We start from the raw sequence: 16,952 nt of genomic DNA, 5'->3' as shown, positions 1-16,952 counted from the left end.
GAGACCTGCCTATCTCTGCCTTCCAAATTCTGAGATTAAAGGTGGTGCCCTCAGGTCTGGCAGATTAGATTTCTTTTAATTGTCCAATCCTAGAGAGAGGAAAACATTTATAGCTACTCTCTCCCTCCAGAGAGCAAACCTCAAGCTGGACACTAAACTGACTCCCCAGAGCTAGAGGCAGCACCTCCAAAAGCCACAAGGGAGCCAGGTAGTAAACCCTGGGCCAGGAGCCCAGTGTGAAACTTGAAAATGGTTCTAGTCACTCTCCGACTGCCAGCCAAAACTGGTATGCTTTCAGAAAGAAAGTACTCCCCAAGTTAGACTCCAGCTTCTCACAAAGATGAATCAAATAGTTCATAATCAATCAACGATGTAGCAAGCCTTATGAAAAACAACAGAAGAAAACAAGCAATAATGTTAAAAACCCCAATTTTTAACATTATATACCCCAATTTTCAGACACTCAGATGGCCAAATACATACTACAAAACAGCTACAGATCTTAAAACAAACACAAACAAAAGACTAAAAGAACTAAAAAGGGAACCACACAGACTTTTTAAAAATAAAATGTGCCAGGAATGATGGCGCATGCCTATTACCTCAGCAACTCAGGAGGGAGGGATGGAAAGACTGTACCAATGCAAGGTGAAGCGGAGCTACAATAAGACACTGTCTCAACAAATACAGATACAGATGTACGACTGATAGATAGGTAGGCAGGTAAGTGCTAAAAGTATACTTACAAACTGAAAAGATTAGCACACTTAAAGAGAAAACTGATTATCTAAAAGACTAAGATTAAACTCATTGAAACTATCTAGCACCTAGCTGAAATGAAAAGATGAGAAATAAGAGAAAAAGTAACCCAGAAAGAGATGGATACATAAATGTTCTGTTAAAACTTCAAAAAAAAAAAAAAAAAAGATAAAAATCAGACAATATTTAAATAACACAGGAAGGGTCCACCCAGCAACGGTGTTGAGACTCAAGCCAAACATTGGATGGAGTGCAGGGGGGCTTGTGGAGGAATGGGGAAGGATAGAAGGAACTGGAGAGGATGGGAACTCCACAAGAAGACCAACAGAAGCAATTAACCTGGGCCCAGGAAGGCTTGCAGAGACTGAAGCCCCAACCAAGCATCACACATGGACTGGAGCTACGCCCCTACACAGATGTACCTAATAGGCAGCTCGGGCTTCTCGTGGGTTCCCTAGTATGGGTAGCTGAGTCCTCTAACAAGGACTCTGTTGCCTGCTTTCCAATCACTTCCCCCTGGCGGGGCTGCGTTGCCAGACAACTGAGGAAGATGATGTACTTAATGTGTTGGGTGGGTTGGTGGGAGGGGGCTCCCCTTTTCTGAGTGGTAGGGAAAGGAAGATAGGGAACAGGAAGGAGGGTGAGACTGGAAGAGAGGAGGCTACAATTGGGATGTAAAGTAAATAAATAAATTAATAAATAACAGGATTCATAATATTATAATCAAAGATTTAATTGAAAGTCAAAATTCAGAATGAAGACAAACCATGTATCAAAAATTTTTATTAAAATAGTAGCAGCAAGAAAGACAGCTCAGCAGTTAGAAACACTTTCTTGCTTTTCCAGAGGTGCAGAGTTCAATTCCCATCACCCACATCAGCTGAATGGCTGCAACTGCAGAGGATGTAATGGCCTGTTCCAGCCTCCAGAGGCACCTGTATTCATGTGGCATATATTCATACAAACACACACATAAAAAAATTTTAAATACATATTTAAAAAAAAAACAGCGATGTTAATTTTGGTTGTAAACTTAACCATGTCTGGAATTAACTAAAACCCAAGCATCTGGGCATGCCTGTAAGGAGTTTTCTTGAATCAACCGAGGTAGGAAGACCCACCATAAATCTGGGTCTTCTGATGGCAGCCCACATAAAAGGACACGGAGGAAGCAGCCTTGCTTTCGCCTGCTTGCCCTCACTCTAGCTGGCAAGTTCACCTATCCTGTTACTGAGGCATCCTGTTGCTGCTGTTAAACTTACACCTTCAATGCAGCCTGAAGACCAGCAGGTTTACAGGAATCCTCCAGAGTCAAACAGCACATAGGGAGTGCTAAGACATCCAGCCTGGGGGACTGAACAAACACGTTCTTGGCCTTTCCACTGGGGCACAGCTATTGCTGGCTACCTGGACCACAGCCTGTAAGCCACTCTAATAAATCCCCTTTGAAACACATACACACATAGAGAAAGAGAGAGAAAGACTAATTCTATGTTCTGTTTCCATCCCTTTTAGGGAATCCTGAGTGATAAGAGTAGTATATTTAAACTCAGGAGTGAAATGAGACAATCCCAAAGACAATCAAATATAGCTAAGGTAAAACATTTTATCTAAATAAATAAATCCAGCAAAATACTGCATATTTTTGCTATGCTAACAGAAAAGTCTTTAAGAGCCGATATCAGAATAACTTCTCCAAGAATAAAATAATGATGGTTTTAGATAAAAAATGAGGTGATTACCAGTCAAGAGATTTGAACTAAACTGGACTTTTTAAACCTAACAATTAGAAGACATACTGTCTGATAGGCCAAGAAAGAAAAATCCAAAAATATAGTCTGTAAGAAACACTTAAATTGTAAAGAAACTAAAATAACCAAAGTTAAAGAAAAAGGATATTTTGGGTAATTTCTACCAAATGAGACTTTAAGGCAAATTTCAGAATGGACAACAACAGGGCATAGGTCCAATTCACTAAGAGACCAATGTTAAGCCCACACACATCTAATGAAGAAGTCTCAACATACACAACAAGAACTCCTGGAACTACTAGCAACACCAGATTAGCAACATCCCCGGTCTCCAATCTACCACCGAGTGAGCCTCAGCCAAGCAAGAATCAGCTTGGACAAATGAGCAGGCCAAGACGAGCCCGTCCAGCTCGCCTCAAGCCTGGCACAACAAAGAGAAGTCCTGGGTAACAGGATGAAGAAAATCTAAGAAAGACTGAACAACACAATTTTACTCTTTATCTAACAGACATATAACAGTTACATAATGCACAAACTTCATATTTATACATAAAACATTAAAATTATTCATCATAAGCAATTATTAAATTCTATATAAATAAGGCCATAAAATTGGGTTAAAAATTGTTTTCATAAAGGTAAAATGAAGTCCACATTCTGACAACATAGTTAAAAAAATCAAAACAGTGAAAAAAAATCAGCATATTTAACAATAATTAAATAAAAGCAAAAGATAAAATTACTCCTTTGCTAAAGTTAATGAAACAGATAAACTTCTAGCAAGACTAATCAACAAAAAAAGAGCCAGTTATCATGCCTCAGCCCTGTAATCGCAGCACTCAGGAGGCTGGCTTAGACAATTTGAATTCCAGGCCAGTGGAGGCCACAGAATGGGTTCCAGTGACACACAAAACAAACAAACAAACAAAAAAAAAAAAGAGAGAGAAAAGAGCAATATAAATATTCAAAATGAGAAAAGAGAAAATAAAAGCAGAACATGCAAAACAAAAAATTTTAAGTAATTAAAATGCCATGAATTTGATACTAATAAAATTTTGATGAATAAACAAATTTCTGAAACTACCTAAATGTGCACGCATGAAAAGGCTATATCCAAGTCATCTTGTAAGTAAGTTCCACCAAAATTTTAAGAAACTCAGTCCAGACTAACCACACAGTAACTCAGCTGCTAAGTTACTGTGACCTTCCCACCAAATTCAACCCTCAGAAAACAAAGACGAGGCCCAGCATGGGACCACACCTTTGCTCCCAGCACTTAGGAGGCAGAGCCAAGTAGGTCTCTGAGTTTGAGACCAGCCTGACCTATATATCAAGAATTCCAGGACAGCCAGGACTAGATGGTGAGACCCTATTTCAAAAATAAAGGGTGTGTGTGTGTTTATAAACATTATCAAGCTGAGCAGTGGTGGTTTTAATCCCAGCACTTGGGAAGCAAACGCAGAGGCAGGAGGATCTCTGTGAGTCTGAAGCCATCCTGGTCTACACCAAGCTAATTCTAGGACAGCCGAGACTGTACACAGAAACCCTATCTCAAAAAAACAAAAACAAAACAAATCAAGAACATTATCAAACTAAGTCCCATAGTACATTAAAAAGAAAACCTATTAAGGCCAACTTGGATCTATCTCCAGAAAAAATAAAATAAAATAAACTTTAATTAAAATCCATAATTTGGAGGGCTGGAGGGCTCAGCAGTGACACGCTATGGCTGCTTTTGCTGAGGACCTGGGTTCAGTTCCCACATGGTGGTTCACAGGTACCTACAATTCCAGGAATCCAACACCCTCTTTTGGCCTCTATAGGCACCAAGCACAGAGCTGGTACACAAGACATATATGAGAGCAAAACAGCCATACATATAAAATAAAAATTTGTAATTAATTTGTAATTAATTTCATTTAATGAGTTGGAGAAAAGATGAAACAAAAATCTCAAAAAATGCAGAAAAGCATGGGACAAAACGGCAAAGCCTCCCTAATATGACAGCTCTCTACAAAGCCTCCCAACAACCCTCCCGTTGACAGCTGTTAACAACCCTGAAGACAGCATCTTTGCAATTGGGGCTGAGACCTGTGCGTGCACTATGATCCCTTCTAATGAACAACCACAACCGCTTCAATTGACACACACTTAAAATATGCCAGAACATAAACACACACACACAATCAATTGGAAAGAAAAAAAAAATCTAAACATCACCACTGCAAATGACAGAAACAAACAACCAAACAATGGAGTTCCAAAACAAGAAAGAAAAAAAGAAAAAAAGCAGGAAAAAAAAAGTACTATTTACAACCAATTTCAATTCTCCACAAAACTGATTGATTTCAATTAAGCCCCAAAGGAGTTTTCATATCCAATTCTTAAAGGTCAGAGGTCTAGGAACAGGTAAGACTCAAGATTTTCTGGGCAAGAAGACTACTGAAGGGCTAAGCACGTGGCTCAAAGGTGCAGTGCCTCATTAGCATGCACAAGGCCCTGAGCTGAACCCCAGCACCATTTCACAAATATTGTGCTTCACCCTATGTCCAAAACAACAAAACAAAAACCCCACAGATTTCAGGTAAAGCTGCAATGCTGAGACATCAACACAGATGAAGACTTGGCAAAAGGAACACAAACCAGAGACACACACTGAACTTCAGCAGGCAAGTGAAAGACCTGACTCTGCAAACAAAAGGCAAATTCAATATGGAGTAGAGAAGATGAGCCACACAACAGCGAGTGACTGCAGGTGACCTCACATCATACACAATGCTGACTCCGGGTGAAGCAGGAATTTACGTGAGAAAAGCATCATTTAAAAACGTCTAAGAGAGACACAGTGGCCATCCAGAGGGACATATTTCCAAGTAGATTACACTAAACCAAAGAGCTGGGACATAGGATGTTGTTAGTGTGCAAAGCCTTTGCTGCATACATTATGTCCTGGCTTTTCCCAATGTACTTTAAAAGAAAAAATACTACCAGTTTGTCAGCTTTTAAAGACAAGTCAGTATTTTTAAAAACATGGCTATGTCTTTTCACATAGGGAAACACCTGATCCATAAATATATGAACAGATTCTCAATCTCATTAATAAATGCAAATTTAAACCACAGCGTGCACACCATGTCATTCTAATTGCAAATATTAAGAAATATAAGATAACACATGTTGGACAGATTGCAGGTTAACTATAGCTCTCAAACAATGCTGACCAAGGTATGTAAGTTGACAAACTATTAGCCCAAACACAAGCTGGTACAAACCACTTCAGAACCGATCTGAAATCATTTCATGAAGAGGAACATTTGTACCCCTGTAAACCAGCAATTCCACTCCTAGCAAACACCTTACTATGCTGGGTGCTCCAACCTATTTTTTGTTCACAAAGCACCAAAGATGCTTTTGAAAATTATGTCTAAAAAAGTCCAGCATGGCAAAGGATAAATTTCTGGAGTATCATAAACATTTTATAGTAATACTGTGATTCTTCTAAATGTTGAACTTGGCCAGCAAGATGGCTCAGTGAGTAGGGCGCTTGCCACCACACCTGACACCCTGAGTTCAATCTCCAGGTCTACATGGTGGAAGGGAAGGACTTCCTCAAGTTGTCCTCTGACCTCTGTACAAGTGCCAGAGCACCCACTGCAGTAAATAGGTGTCAAAATGTTCTAGGTATTATGGCTAGTTTTATCATATACTTGAGTTGAATAAAAATAATTATATACACTGACAAATAACAGAAAAAAGCAAATGACACAGATTTCCTGAGTTAGTGGGCAGAGGAAGTGCTGAGATTAAGAGAGGCCTCTCTGGCACTGCATATAGCATTTTGCATTATTCACCTGATTTCCTTTTTGCAGTTACACCACAGCTCTTTCATGGTTGTCTGGCTACTCTTCTTACGGGAAAACAGAACAATCAGACAGGAACATGCATAAGTTGTATTATATTCACCCCTCAAAGCAGTGAACAATTAATGACATATCTACACTGAGTATTAGTTACCTGTAAACACAGCACTGAGTGAGAACAAGTTTCAGATGACTACACCCAGAATAACATTCTTTACTCAGAGACCACATATACAATTTAGGATTGAATGACAAAAATCTGAAAAAAGTATTTAAAATACAAGAATAACATGAATTTAGAATAGTCACCTCTGAGAGTGAGCACATTCAATATTGGTTAGGTTGAGTCTTGCATCCACTGGTAGACGTCACAGTTGTAAATGTTTCGTGTATTCTGAATAAATCAAATACTACATCAAGGAGGAAAGGATTTAAAGAAAAACATCACACCTTTAAAATGCTTTTAATGATATATAAATCAGTTCACTCACTATTTGAGAGGTACACAGATATCATACTGAAATCCTTATCTTTACATCAACCATGGCAACATTAGATAACATAATAAATGGGGACTAAATTCAATAAAGACCAAATCAATTAGCTCTGAGATATTAACCCATTTGCTGTCACATGGCTAGACAGAAGCCAGGCAATAAGCAAATTTAGCAGCAAGCCAAAAGTCATAAAGAAGATGGCCAGTAAAGAGAGAGAGAGAAAAAAAAGTAGTTTGTTAGCAAGCATGTGAGGAAAATGGGTGTTCTCGGTACCAGTGAACGCAGAAACCGTGACAGCCACTTTGACAGCTTCTATCTTATCTCATTAGGTGGAAGATCTATATATTCTACTACCCAACAAAATTATGACTAAGTATACCTCCTAGAAAATTTCCAGAAGTGTGCATAGCAAACAAATACAGAGATTTATTGCAGGACTGTTTTAAAGAGAAAAGACTATAAACAATTCCAAAGTCCATCAAGAGGAGACTATAAAAATAAATTATGGTATATTCATACAATGCAGTGCTATACCAACAATTATAAAATTCAAAGAAAGTACAATTATTCCATTTATTCATATATAAAATGCAAAGTGTGATGCTGAGTGAAAAAGCAAGTTGCAAAAAGACACAATTTTATATCACTTTAGATTAAGAACCAACACTATATATTGTTCATGTATTCACCATTACCAAGTTATAAATTGTGCACGGAAATGATACACACAGACCTGAACACAGTGGCTATCTCTAGGTAAGGAGGGGGACAAACTCAGCATCTCCAAAATGTTTTAAACTTTTTTTTTGGAGAATTTTAATTAAATTTGGCTCCCCAAAAATTAAATAAGTAAATAAAATGGTCTGGTTTGGTTAGATCTGCCTATGTTTACCTTTGAAGTATCCCAGAAATTAAAAGGCAAGTTAGGCAACAGTGAGGAAATTGAACGAGAGAGAAACAGATGGAACCCGCAGCCCTTGAGCGCAAAGCACAACCCCTCCACAAGCACAGTGGGGGCAACTGAGCCCCAAGGGGGCTGTACCGTTCTTGCCCCGTGTATTCTCATACCCAAACCCATTTTTCTTAAAATAAAACACGGATTTCCTGTAGTTGGGATTAAACCATCCCAGAGAGCAGCAAACCCTGTATGATTTCAACCCCGTTGCCCTCGCCACAATCGAGATTTCTGCGGCTGCTGTGAAACGCCCTCCAACACCCACTCGGGGTTAGCGGGGCGCGGGTGAGAGGCGTGGGGCGCGCCTCGGGAAGGGTTTGCACGGTGAAGGACGTGGAAGCTCGTGGAGAGGGCGCCGTGCCCTCGCGCGCGCGGAACCCACTGCGCTTCACCCGGCCCTTTGTCCCCCTAAGAGGCCCCAGCGGGCTGGCAACGCAGGCCTCGGTGACGTCACCCCTGCAGCAGGCGTGGGCAGCTCTGCGTCCCTCCCGCGTCCTCGAGAACGCGGGGGTGGGGGTGCGCGCGTGCGCACACACACACACACACACACACACACAGCAGGGGTCGCGCGCGCTCACGCTTACACACACACAGCACACACACACACACACAGCACACACACACACACAGCAAGGGTCGCGCGCTCGCTCACGCTCACACACACACACACACAGCAGGGGTCGTGCGCTCGCTCACACACACACACACACACAGCAGGGGTCCCGCGCTCGCTCGCTTACACCCTCACACACACACACAGCAGGGTCGCGCGCTCGCTTACACTCATACTCACACACACACACACACACACACACGGAGCAGGGGTCGCGCGCGCCCGTGGATCCTCGCCAGCCACACCCCGCGCACGCTGCAGGCCCCTGCGCCGCGCACCACCTTCGGGAGGGGACACGGGGGGACGCCCGCGCGCGCCCGGCCCCGCAGACTGCCGCAGCAGCGGGAGCGCGCCGAGGGGCGCGCACAGCCCCGCGGGGCGGCACAAAGGCGGAGGCCGTCGCCCGGCAGGGCGAGCCCAGGGCGCACAGGCGCGGGCCCACGGGCGCGTCCCGGGCGCTTGGGGCGCGGCGGCCCACAGGGATGTCACCCACGCGCGCCGCGGCCGCGCACACAAAAGGCACACGCCCGTCCAGACGGGACACCCGGGGACCGCGGACAAAGGGAACACACCCACCGAGGCCGGGCGGCCACACCCCCTCGGCGGGACGCGCACAACCACACTCACCACACACCCACGCGGGAGGTGTGCAGCGCCCCGGTGCCCGCGCATCTCGGCTGCGGCGGGACGCGCGCTGGGTCTGCACTCACCCGGGCCCGCAGCCCGCGAGCCTCGGACGCGGGCCGCCGCCGCCGCCGCCGCCGCCGCCGCCTCCGGCCCTCCACGTCAACCCGAGCCGCCGCGCGAGCGCTCAGCCGCTGCGCTGCAGGCGGGTCACGTGGGCTGGAGGCGCGCGTGCGCGGTCTTCGCCCCGCCCCCGCGGCTCCGCGCCGCGCATGCGCCGAACGGCGGGGCGCTGGCGAGCCCCTGCTCTTTCCTGGGGGTTGCTGTTCTCCCTTCCGCCCCCGCTGCGGCTCTGGGTCGGCGCCTGCGCAGAGGGCTGAGAGGTGGGGACGGGTGGGCGTTGGTGTGCAGAGGGCTCGAGGCCGTCTTTTTCCCTGCGGGGCCTCACGCGAGCCTGGCGCCGAGCCCCTCGCCCGAGGGCAGGAGCGGGGACCCCGGCCCGGGCCCGTCCTCTCCCCAGAAGGTCCGAGCCGCGCGTTCCCCGCAGCGAGCGCTCCCGCCGCACCCCCCCCCCCCCCGGTGCGCGCGGGCGGCATCCGCAGCGGCTGGGTCCGCAGCGCAGGGATGACATTACGTAACACCCCCGTAGTGAAGGGAGGGGGGTGGCTGTCCGACGACGGTTGTGTTCCTTCTCCACAGATTGTCTAGAGCCGCAGGGAAGATGGTGGAAAACTCACCGTCGCCATTGCCAGAAAGAGCGATTTATGGCTTTGTTCTGTTCCTAAGCTCTCAGTTTGGCTTCAGTAAGTACTGGAATGACGGACGGCCAGGGCGTTCTCTGGTGTTGGAGGACCAGGAAATGATGCGGTTGTTCTTAGAATGTACACACGTGGACTCCTGGTTCCTTCTACCTATGTCTCTTCTTAGGGAGTCCTGAAGGAAACCCGTTGTTTGCTCATCTATCCGGTACTAGGTTTAATCTCCAGTGTTTATCCAGCACCGCCAGGCTCGATGCTCAAGTGAATAAAACCTGCTCCTGCCCTTGAGGCCATGGTCTTGTGGAAAAGTATAGTAAAATAAACCCATGGTTAATGGAGCATGATGAAGCTCCCTGAGAGAGCAGTAGGAGTCAGGGTTAGACTCCATGGCAGTTATTCCAGAGAAGAATAAGGCAGGAAGGCCCATGGGGAGAGCCCCTGAAGGAAGCGCGAGCTTCCTGTGGAGGTCTGGAAGTGAGGAGGGCAGCTTGGTGAAGCTGAAGCGTGAAGATAGGGGCCAGACAAGTCAAGTGTAAGAATGTGCCCTTCATGCCCTGGATGTTCCATTGTATAGATGAGCATACTGATGCTCACTTAAAAAAAATGACCAACTCACATAAGTAGGACTAAAGTCCCTCCTCCTCAAACAAGTTGGGAAAGTATGAGGCAATCAAGTAAAAGAAAATTGCTCGCCTCAATCCAGCTTTCTGGAACTTGATAAAAATCAGAATGTCTGTGTGTGTGTGTGTGTGTGTGTGTGTGTGTGTGTGAGATGGGGTCCTTCCGTGTGTGTGTGTGTGTGTGTGTGTGTGTGTGTGTGTGAGATGGGGTCCTTCCAAATTCCTAAGTGAAGAGTATTAGGTTAGCTGTACCTGGTGTCATTGGTGGAATGAAGAGGCCATAACTGCGTTCAGACTGTGGCTCTTTCGTGGAGTCATTGTTTGGCCTGAGAGCATTAACTTACTCAGGTCTCATGTGTCCTCGTGTGTAAGGGATATTGGTAATGTCCATTGTTGATGTTTTGCGTGAGGGCAGCCTGTGAAGCAGGTACTGCATTGCCGTCCTCAGATTAAGTTGCTTGCTCACAGCCGCAAAGCTCGTAAGCAACAGGACTGCAGTCAGAACAGGTGTACTGGAGGTCTTCTCTGACTCCTGTGCTAATGCCGACAACTTGTGGAAAGAAGCTATCCACAGGTATTAGCTGTTTATCCCTATAAATTCCTATCCAAAGAGGATTTTAAGGATTAGAAGCCATACAGGCATGTTGATACAACCAGAAATGATTTCAAGAGTCTGTTGAGCACTTATGTACCAGGCAGTGTCCAGGCCAGGGAATGGCAAAACAGCCACACCTTGTCTGCTTTCCTTGAGTTTTCCTCACAGTTGGAGAAGACAGATAAGAGGAAGGGAAACTGTGGGGAAGGAGAATACAGAGTACACAGAGGCTCTTCTCCTGTGCTATGTATTGTCTAGTACTCAGTCACTAGCACTTACCTTGGTGCAGGGAAAAGATCTATTCCACCATCTTTGTTCAGCACCAGATGCCTGAGGAAAGCAGAAGCCGTCTCTCGGGAGTCACTGTATTCCAGTCTTGACAAGCTGTAAAATGCTTTATTCTTAAGAAGGAAAAAAACGTCACTGGTGTAGCTTGAAACTTGTCTTTCCACAGCCCTTGTTCTCTCTCATATGTAAAATGTTCATGCATAGCTTGGGGTTGTTTTGAAGATTAAGTGAAGTATGCAGAGTTCAGAACCTGTCTGTTTTTGCTACTGCACAGAGACAGCTGAAAAGGAGACCACAAAGACTGGACATTAAGGGAAAGAAGACTGCATGTAGACGGAAGCAGAGGGCAAGTTTCCTTTTAAGCAGCCAATTGCAGTTACATTTCCCTGTGGAGAATTATTGAATACAGTGAATGAAAAATGCTGTAAAAATAACAGTGCTAAGAAATAATGTGTCCTTAGACTTTTGAAAGAACAGTGTGAGGGCTAAGACACTAAAAACTTACTAATGTGGTAGTTACAGTAAACATTACAAGAATGGCCCAAATAAGAAGCTAAAGAGCCTGAATTCTCAGAGAGTCAAGCATGCCTTAGGGGAGCGTTTTATTGTCTCTGAACCTTATAGCTTGGTCATGCCTTCCTGACATTTCTTCTCTCTTCCCTTACCCTCTTTGTCCTGCAGTGCTTTATCTTTTATGGGCTTTCGTTCCTGAATCTTGGTTAAACTCCTTAGGCTTAACATACTGGCCTCAGAAGTAAGTTTACTATTTCTTGCATGAGGGTGACTGATACTGTTTTGCAGGACAGTACTCTTCTCTAAAACCCAAGCCTTAAGTCACTATTGCTTTAAAATCCATGAGTAACTGTTGCAGTTGAAAATTGTTTTTATTTTGTGTCTGGCCACACTGCGTGTAGAGGTGAATGTATTTGCATGTGCATGTAGTTGCCCAGAGCTGATGTCAGGACTCCTCCTTGACACTCTGCGTCATCCCTGGGGATGAGGACCAGAGTGGAGTCACATAGCTAGTGTGGCTAGCCGGCTCACTGCAGAACTCCCTGCGTGTGCCTTCCGGGAATCCAGACTCTGCCATTGGAGTGGTGGATGCTTTAAGCAGTGAGCCACACCACAACAGCAACTGAAGGCTTCTTCAAGGTTACTAATGACTCCCTAATGAGAGATAGTGGGGCAAACATGCTTACCTCATTCCTTCCTAAAATCTTGTTTAAATTATGCTGTTGCTGAAAAACCATTTAAAGGTGTAAGCACACAGAAATAAAATACGATAGCAGATAAAAAGTAACAAAATTTTAGGCCTTCTTTGAGATAGAAGGTCTGGTTTTTTCCATGTTGTAGAGGCAGGAAGCCATCAAGAATATTTGTGCCCTGGAATTTCAAAAGGGCTCCAGACGTTGTTAATATTATTGTCTCTTGGTCATGGTGACTCTGCAGTGGACAGGAAATGTGTTTAAAGCACATTAGACCTGTTGACCCCCTGCCTTATCTTAAACCTGGAGACCGACCAGGCCTCCCTTTCAGGAAACAGCTTCATCCTGTGGCCAGTGTTGGGCAGTCTGGAGTCTGCAGGGTTGTAGAAGTAACTCTAACAATGAAGGTCCAGTTCCTCCACAGCACCATCCCTTATGGGGCTTCCAGTTTTATTACACCCCCTCCTGGAAGAAGGTAGGAGGTGCTTCCTGAGGAAGCTGGCCAGGGGAAAAGGCAGGATCTGTAATTTCTGCCATCTCTGACCATGTACACACCTTAATTTGTGTCAACTTCTTATCTCTTGGATTTAAATATAAATAGACTGCCATACTTACCAAGGAGTAAAAGAAAATTTTCTTAAAATGCAAAAGAAAAGAAGAGGAAATGGAGATAACTCACCTATAGAAGAAAAAAGTTTAATCTCTGAGATAAGAAGGGATCCTGAGGGGTTGGAGAGTTGGCTCTGAGGTTAAGAGCACCATCTGCTCTTCCAAAAGTCCTAAGTTCAATTACCAGCAAGCACATGGTGGGTCACAGCCATCTATAATGAGATCTGGTGTCCTCTTTTGGCAGGTGTACATGCAGGCAGAACACTATACATAATAAGTAAATAAATCTTTAAAAAAAAAAAAAAAAAGAAGGGATGCTGAATAGAATGCTGTCCAAGGGAAGATTTCCCTTTAATTAGCATTGACGGGTTATAAGCATGGTAGTTAAAATTAAAATGTTACCTAGAAAGCTGACTGTTAGACAGTAGAATAGAAAGCAGAAATGGAAAAAAGAGGACAGCATAATGGTAACAAACAAAACCTATTAGAAGTCCTGGCAAGAGAAGCTGGTAGAGAGGGAGTCGTTTAGTGAAGCCTGGCTAGACAGAGTAGCTAGCGAGCTGCTCTGTGCCGAGAGGGAAAGGGAGAAGCCTAGAAGAATTTGAGTCTGGCCAGGGGTGGCGCGCCTTTAATCCCAGCACTGGGGAGGCAGATGGAGGTGGAACTCTATAACTTCCTGGCCAGCCTGCTCTACAGAGCTCCAGGACAGCCAGGGCTACACAGAGAAACCCTGTCTCGAAAAACCAAAAAAGAATTTGAGTCTGGAGTACTGATACTGTGAAAACAGACAGAAATGTATAATTTTAGGGGAAAAATCATAAGCAAATATACTAAGGTTCTCAGTTGCAAATATTGGTCACTAGTCAGTTTTAACTTCCAACATGATAAAAGTACAGCATACAAAGAAAGTTTGAGGAAGAAGTAAATCCTCGTTTTCCTATTAGAACATCGAGAGAAATTGTCTGAAGCTGATGAAGTCGACAAATAATATAAACATGTTATGTAGAAATAAGTAAATACCTGAAGAAACAGCTCAGGTGTTGAAAGGGCTTGTTTGGGCATACTAAGACTCCAGGGTCAGGACAGCTCAGCGGCTAGACACTTGACTGCAGCTTTCCATTAGACCCTGTAGGACTGGCCATTGTGTGCCTCAGCTGCTTTAAGAAACTAAGTCTTTGAAGTATGCTTCCTGACTCTTGTTAGCATGTGTTAATATTAACAAGTTTGTTAGTATGCATTAATATCCTCTTCTGCAGGTATTGGGCGGTTGCCTTGCCTGTCTACCTCCTCATTGCTGTTGTCATTGGCTATGTACTCTTATTTGGAATTAACATGATGAGCACCTCTCCACTCGACTCCATTCATACGATCACCGGTAAGCTTATATGTAATAAAGTTATGAGGGATAGTGGGAGGAGATATTAGTACTTTTATCAGAAAAGCAATCAAGAATGGGCCTCAGAAACACGGAGAAAGTAATTTTCACGGTAAACACGGAGTGGTGGTTAATCTCGATCAGCAGCTTGAAGGGAGTCACAGTCAACATGAAAACAAGTTATCTGGGGATGTGCATTGTATGACAGGAGTCTACTGAGCGCATCTGAAAGACTCTAACTAGCAGTGTTTTCAAAGCAAAGACTCATGAGCAAACCTTTGGCAGAGTACAGGGAATCATAAGAAAGAAGGGGAGTTAGTCTGATGGGGAAAGGATAGGAGCTCCACAAGGACCAAATATATCTGGGCACAGGGTCTTTTCTGAGACTGACATTCAACCAAGGACCATGTATGGATATAACCTAGAACCTCCACTCAGATGTAGCCTGTGGTAGCTCAGTAACCAATTGGTTTCCCAAAGTGAGGGGAACAGGGACTATTTCTAACAGGAACTCAATGACTGGCTCTTTGGTCTCCCCACCCCCGAAGGGAGGAGCAGTCCTGTTAGGCCACAGAGGAGGGCTTTGCAGCCAGTCCTGAAGATACCTGATAAAACAGGATCAGATGAATGGGGAGGAGGTCCCCCCATCAGTGGACTTGGAAAGGGGCACGGTGGAGATGAGGGAGGGAGGGAGGGACTGGGAGGGAATGAGGGATCGGGACACGGCTGGGATACAGAGTTAATAAAATGTAACTGATAAAAAAAAATTAAAAAAAATTATTTAAAAAAAAAAAAAAAGAAAACAAGTTATCTGAGCATTCTAGGTTTATCTCGAGTAGGTTTCCTGAGGTGGGAAAATACCGTAAGTGCAGAGGGTGCCATTCCACGGGCTCTTGGTCTTCGTAAAGAGGAGATAAGCTGGAGATAAGCATTTACCCTGTCTGCCTGGTGACTGGGTGCAGTGTGGTCAGCTCGTGCTGACATACCTTCCCTCCATGGAGACCTGAACCCACGTAAGCAAGCCAGAGTAAACCCTTGAGTTGCGTTCCCGAGGGATTTTGTTACAGCGCGAGACAGTAACTAGTAGCAGATGGTGTTTGCCACTGTCCTCGTATCAGCATGCTGAGCCACATGGTAGGTCTTAGCCTAGCACAGAAGTTACAGGAAGAAATGTCGTGGGTCAGCAGAGCTTTTCTTGTCTTGCAGATAACTATGCTAAAAATCAGCAGTGGAAGAGCTACCAAGAAGGTGCCATCCCAGCCTTGAGAGATATTCCCATTAGTGAAGTGAACAGAATGTTCTTCCTTGAAGCCAGAGAACTTGACACCCAAAACTGAGTCGTGTGTACACATCCTAAGACCAAACATTTGCAAGTTTTGTGCTAAATACTTTTGAATATAATTATATTGACTGTCCTTTTAATATTGACATGTAAAACATGAAGGTTGATTTCTTAGATTGAGTTACTGTATTTTCAGTTGAGTTTTTAATTGACAGATAAAATACCACATTAGACTATAATCAGCTGTGTGTCTGTCTGTGTGTGCACATAAGAGCATGGTCATGTAGGTGTGAATGCACACATGCACTGTGAACACAGAGGTCAGAGGACTTAGGTTGTCTCTCCTCAGAAACCCCTTGGTCAGGCGTGCTGGCCTGCAGCTCCCAGGGCCTACCTGTCTCTGCCGCCCATCTTATCATACTTTCGTGTAGGTGCTGGAGACCTGAACTCTGATTCACAGGCTTTTACAGTCTATGCCTTACTCACTATGTCATCCCCCAGGCCTGCATAAATATTGAGTGTTTCCTGCGACCAGAGGCTTTTTAAAGCCTAGGAAAGAAGTAATAAGAACCTCTCCGAAAGAGCTTTTAAAGGTTGACTGACAGATCAAGGAGATGCTGTCTGTGAGATGCTGTATGGAGTCCTGAGGTAGTGTAGTGTTCAGAAAGCACAAGGAGATACTTGGGTTATTAAGGAAAGCCTCTTTAAAGTGTAGAATAATGCGTAAGTAAACGGGGTCTTATATGCAGCAGAACACTACACAGTCAAGTAACCAAAATGATGTCTCTCAAGTCTCCTAACTTGCAGCTAGACTTGAAAATGACTGTCTTGTCTGCTGGTCCTTAGCTGAGGGAGGGCTCAAGCAAGACTGGCTGCTGCTTAGGAGAGAGCAGGAAGTGGCCAGATCTGCTGCTCGCCTCCACACTCTCAGGAACAGGGACAGGCCTGCAAGGCGTTCAGATGAATGGGAGTAAAACTAGCACTGCCCGCACGGTAGCCTCAAAGCCAGCTTTTTTTTTTTTTTTATAAAGAGTTACTTATTTTTTATGTATGCAGTATTCTGCTTGCATGTACACCTGCACACCAGAAGAGGGCACAAGATTTCATTATAGATGGTTGTGAGCCACCATGTGGTTGCTGGGAATTGAACTCAGGACCTTT

At 44.6% G+C, this 16,952-nt stretch overlaps 2 protein-coding genes across 10 annotated transcripts in view; one reads left to right on the top strand and one right to left on the bottom strand.

Moving 5' to 3' along the window:
- Window positions 1-9,269, bottom strand: part of Ttc3 (tetratricopeptide repeat domain 3) — a 96,357-nt gene extending 87,088 nt beyond the window's left edge. For 2 of the 8 annotated variants that reach the window (XM_060370790.1, XM_060370789.1), the window contains exons 1-2: window positions 9,146-9,232; window positions 6,680-6,764 (exon numbers count right to left, since the gene is read on the bottom strand). The gene's annotated coding sequence lies outside the window, so the exon portion shown is untranslated. Of the gene's footprint in view, window positions 1-6,361; window positions 6,592-6,679; window positions 6,765-9,145 lie in introns of those variants that run through there. The other 6 variants (XM_060370785.1, XM_060370791.1, XM_060370792.1 and 3 more) reach the window with 5 other exon arrangements.
- A 28-nt stretch (window positions 9,270-9,297) lies between these two features.
- Pigp (phosphatidylinositol glycan anchor biosynthesis class P) lies at window positions 9,298-16,030 on the top strand. 2 transcript variants are annotated; one of them, XM_021657161.2, is made up of 5 exons: window positions 9,298-9,442; window positions 9,759-9,862; window positions 12,002-12,074; window positions 14,391-14,509; window positions 15,716-16,030. In XM_021657161.2, the coding sequence occupies exons 2-5, from the start codon at window positions 9,781-9,783 to the stop codon at window positions 15,844-15,846; spliced, it is 405 nt and encodes a 134-aa protein (XP_021512836.1). In that variant the 5' UTR covers window positions 9,298-9,442; window positions 9,759-9,780; the 3' UTR covers window positions 15,847-16,030. The 2 variants fall into 2 exon arrangements, with proteins under 2 accessions (XP_021512836.1, XP_021512837.1); XM_021657162.2 differs by lacking the exon at window positions 9,298-9,442 and adding an exon at window positions 9,449-9,582.
- Window positions 16,031-16,952: the final 922 nt, after the last annotated feature.

This window comes from Meriones unguiculatus, chromosome 17, assembly GCF_030254825.1.
Source record: "Meriones unguiculatus strain TT.TT164.6M chromosome 17, Bangor_MerUng_6.1, whole genome shotgun sequence".
NCBI lineage: Eukaryota > Metazoa > Chordata > Mammalia > Rodentia > Muridae > Meriones > Meriones unguiculatus.
The sequence above is the reverse complement of the archived record's forward strand: the minus strand, read 5'-3'. Positions and strand labels throughout refer to the sequence as shown.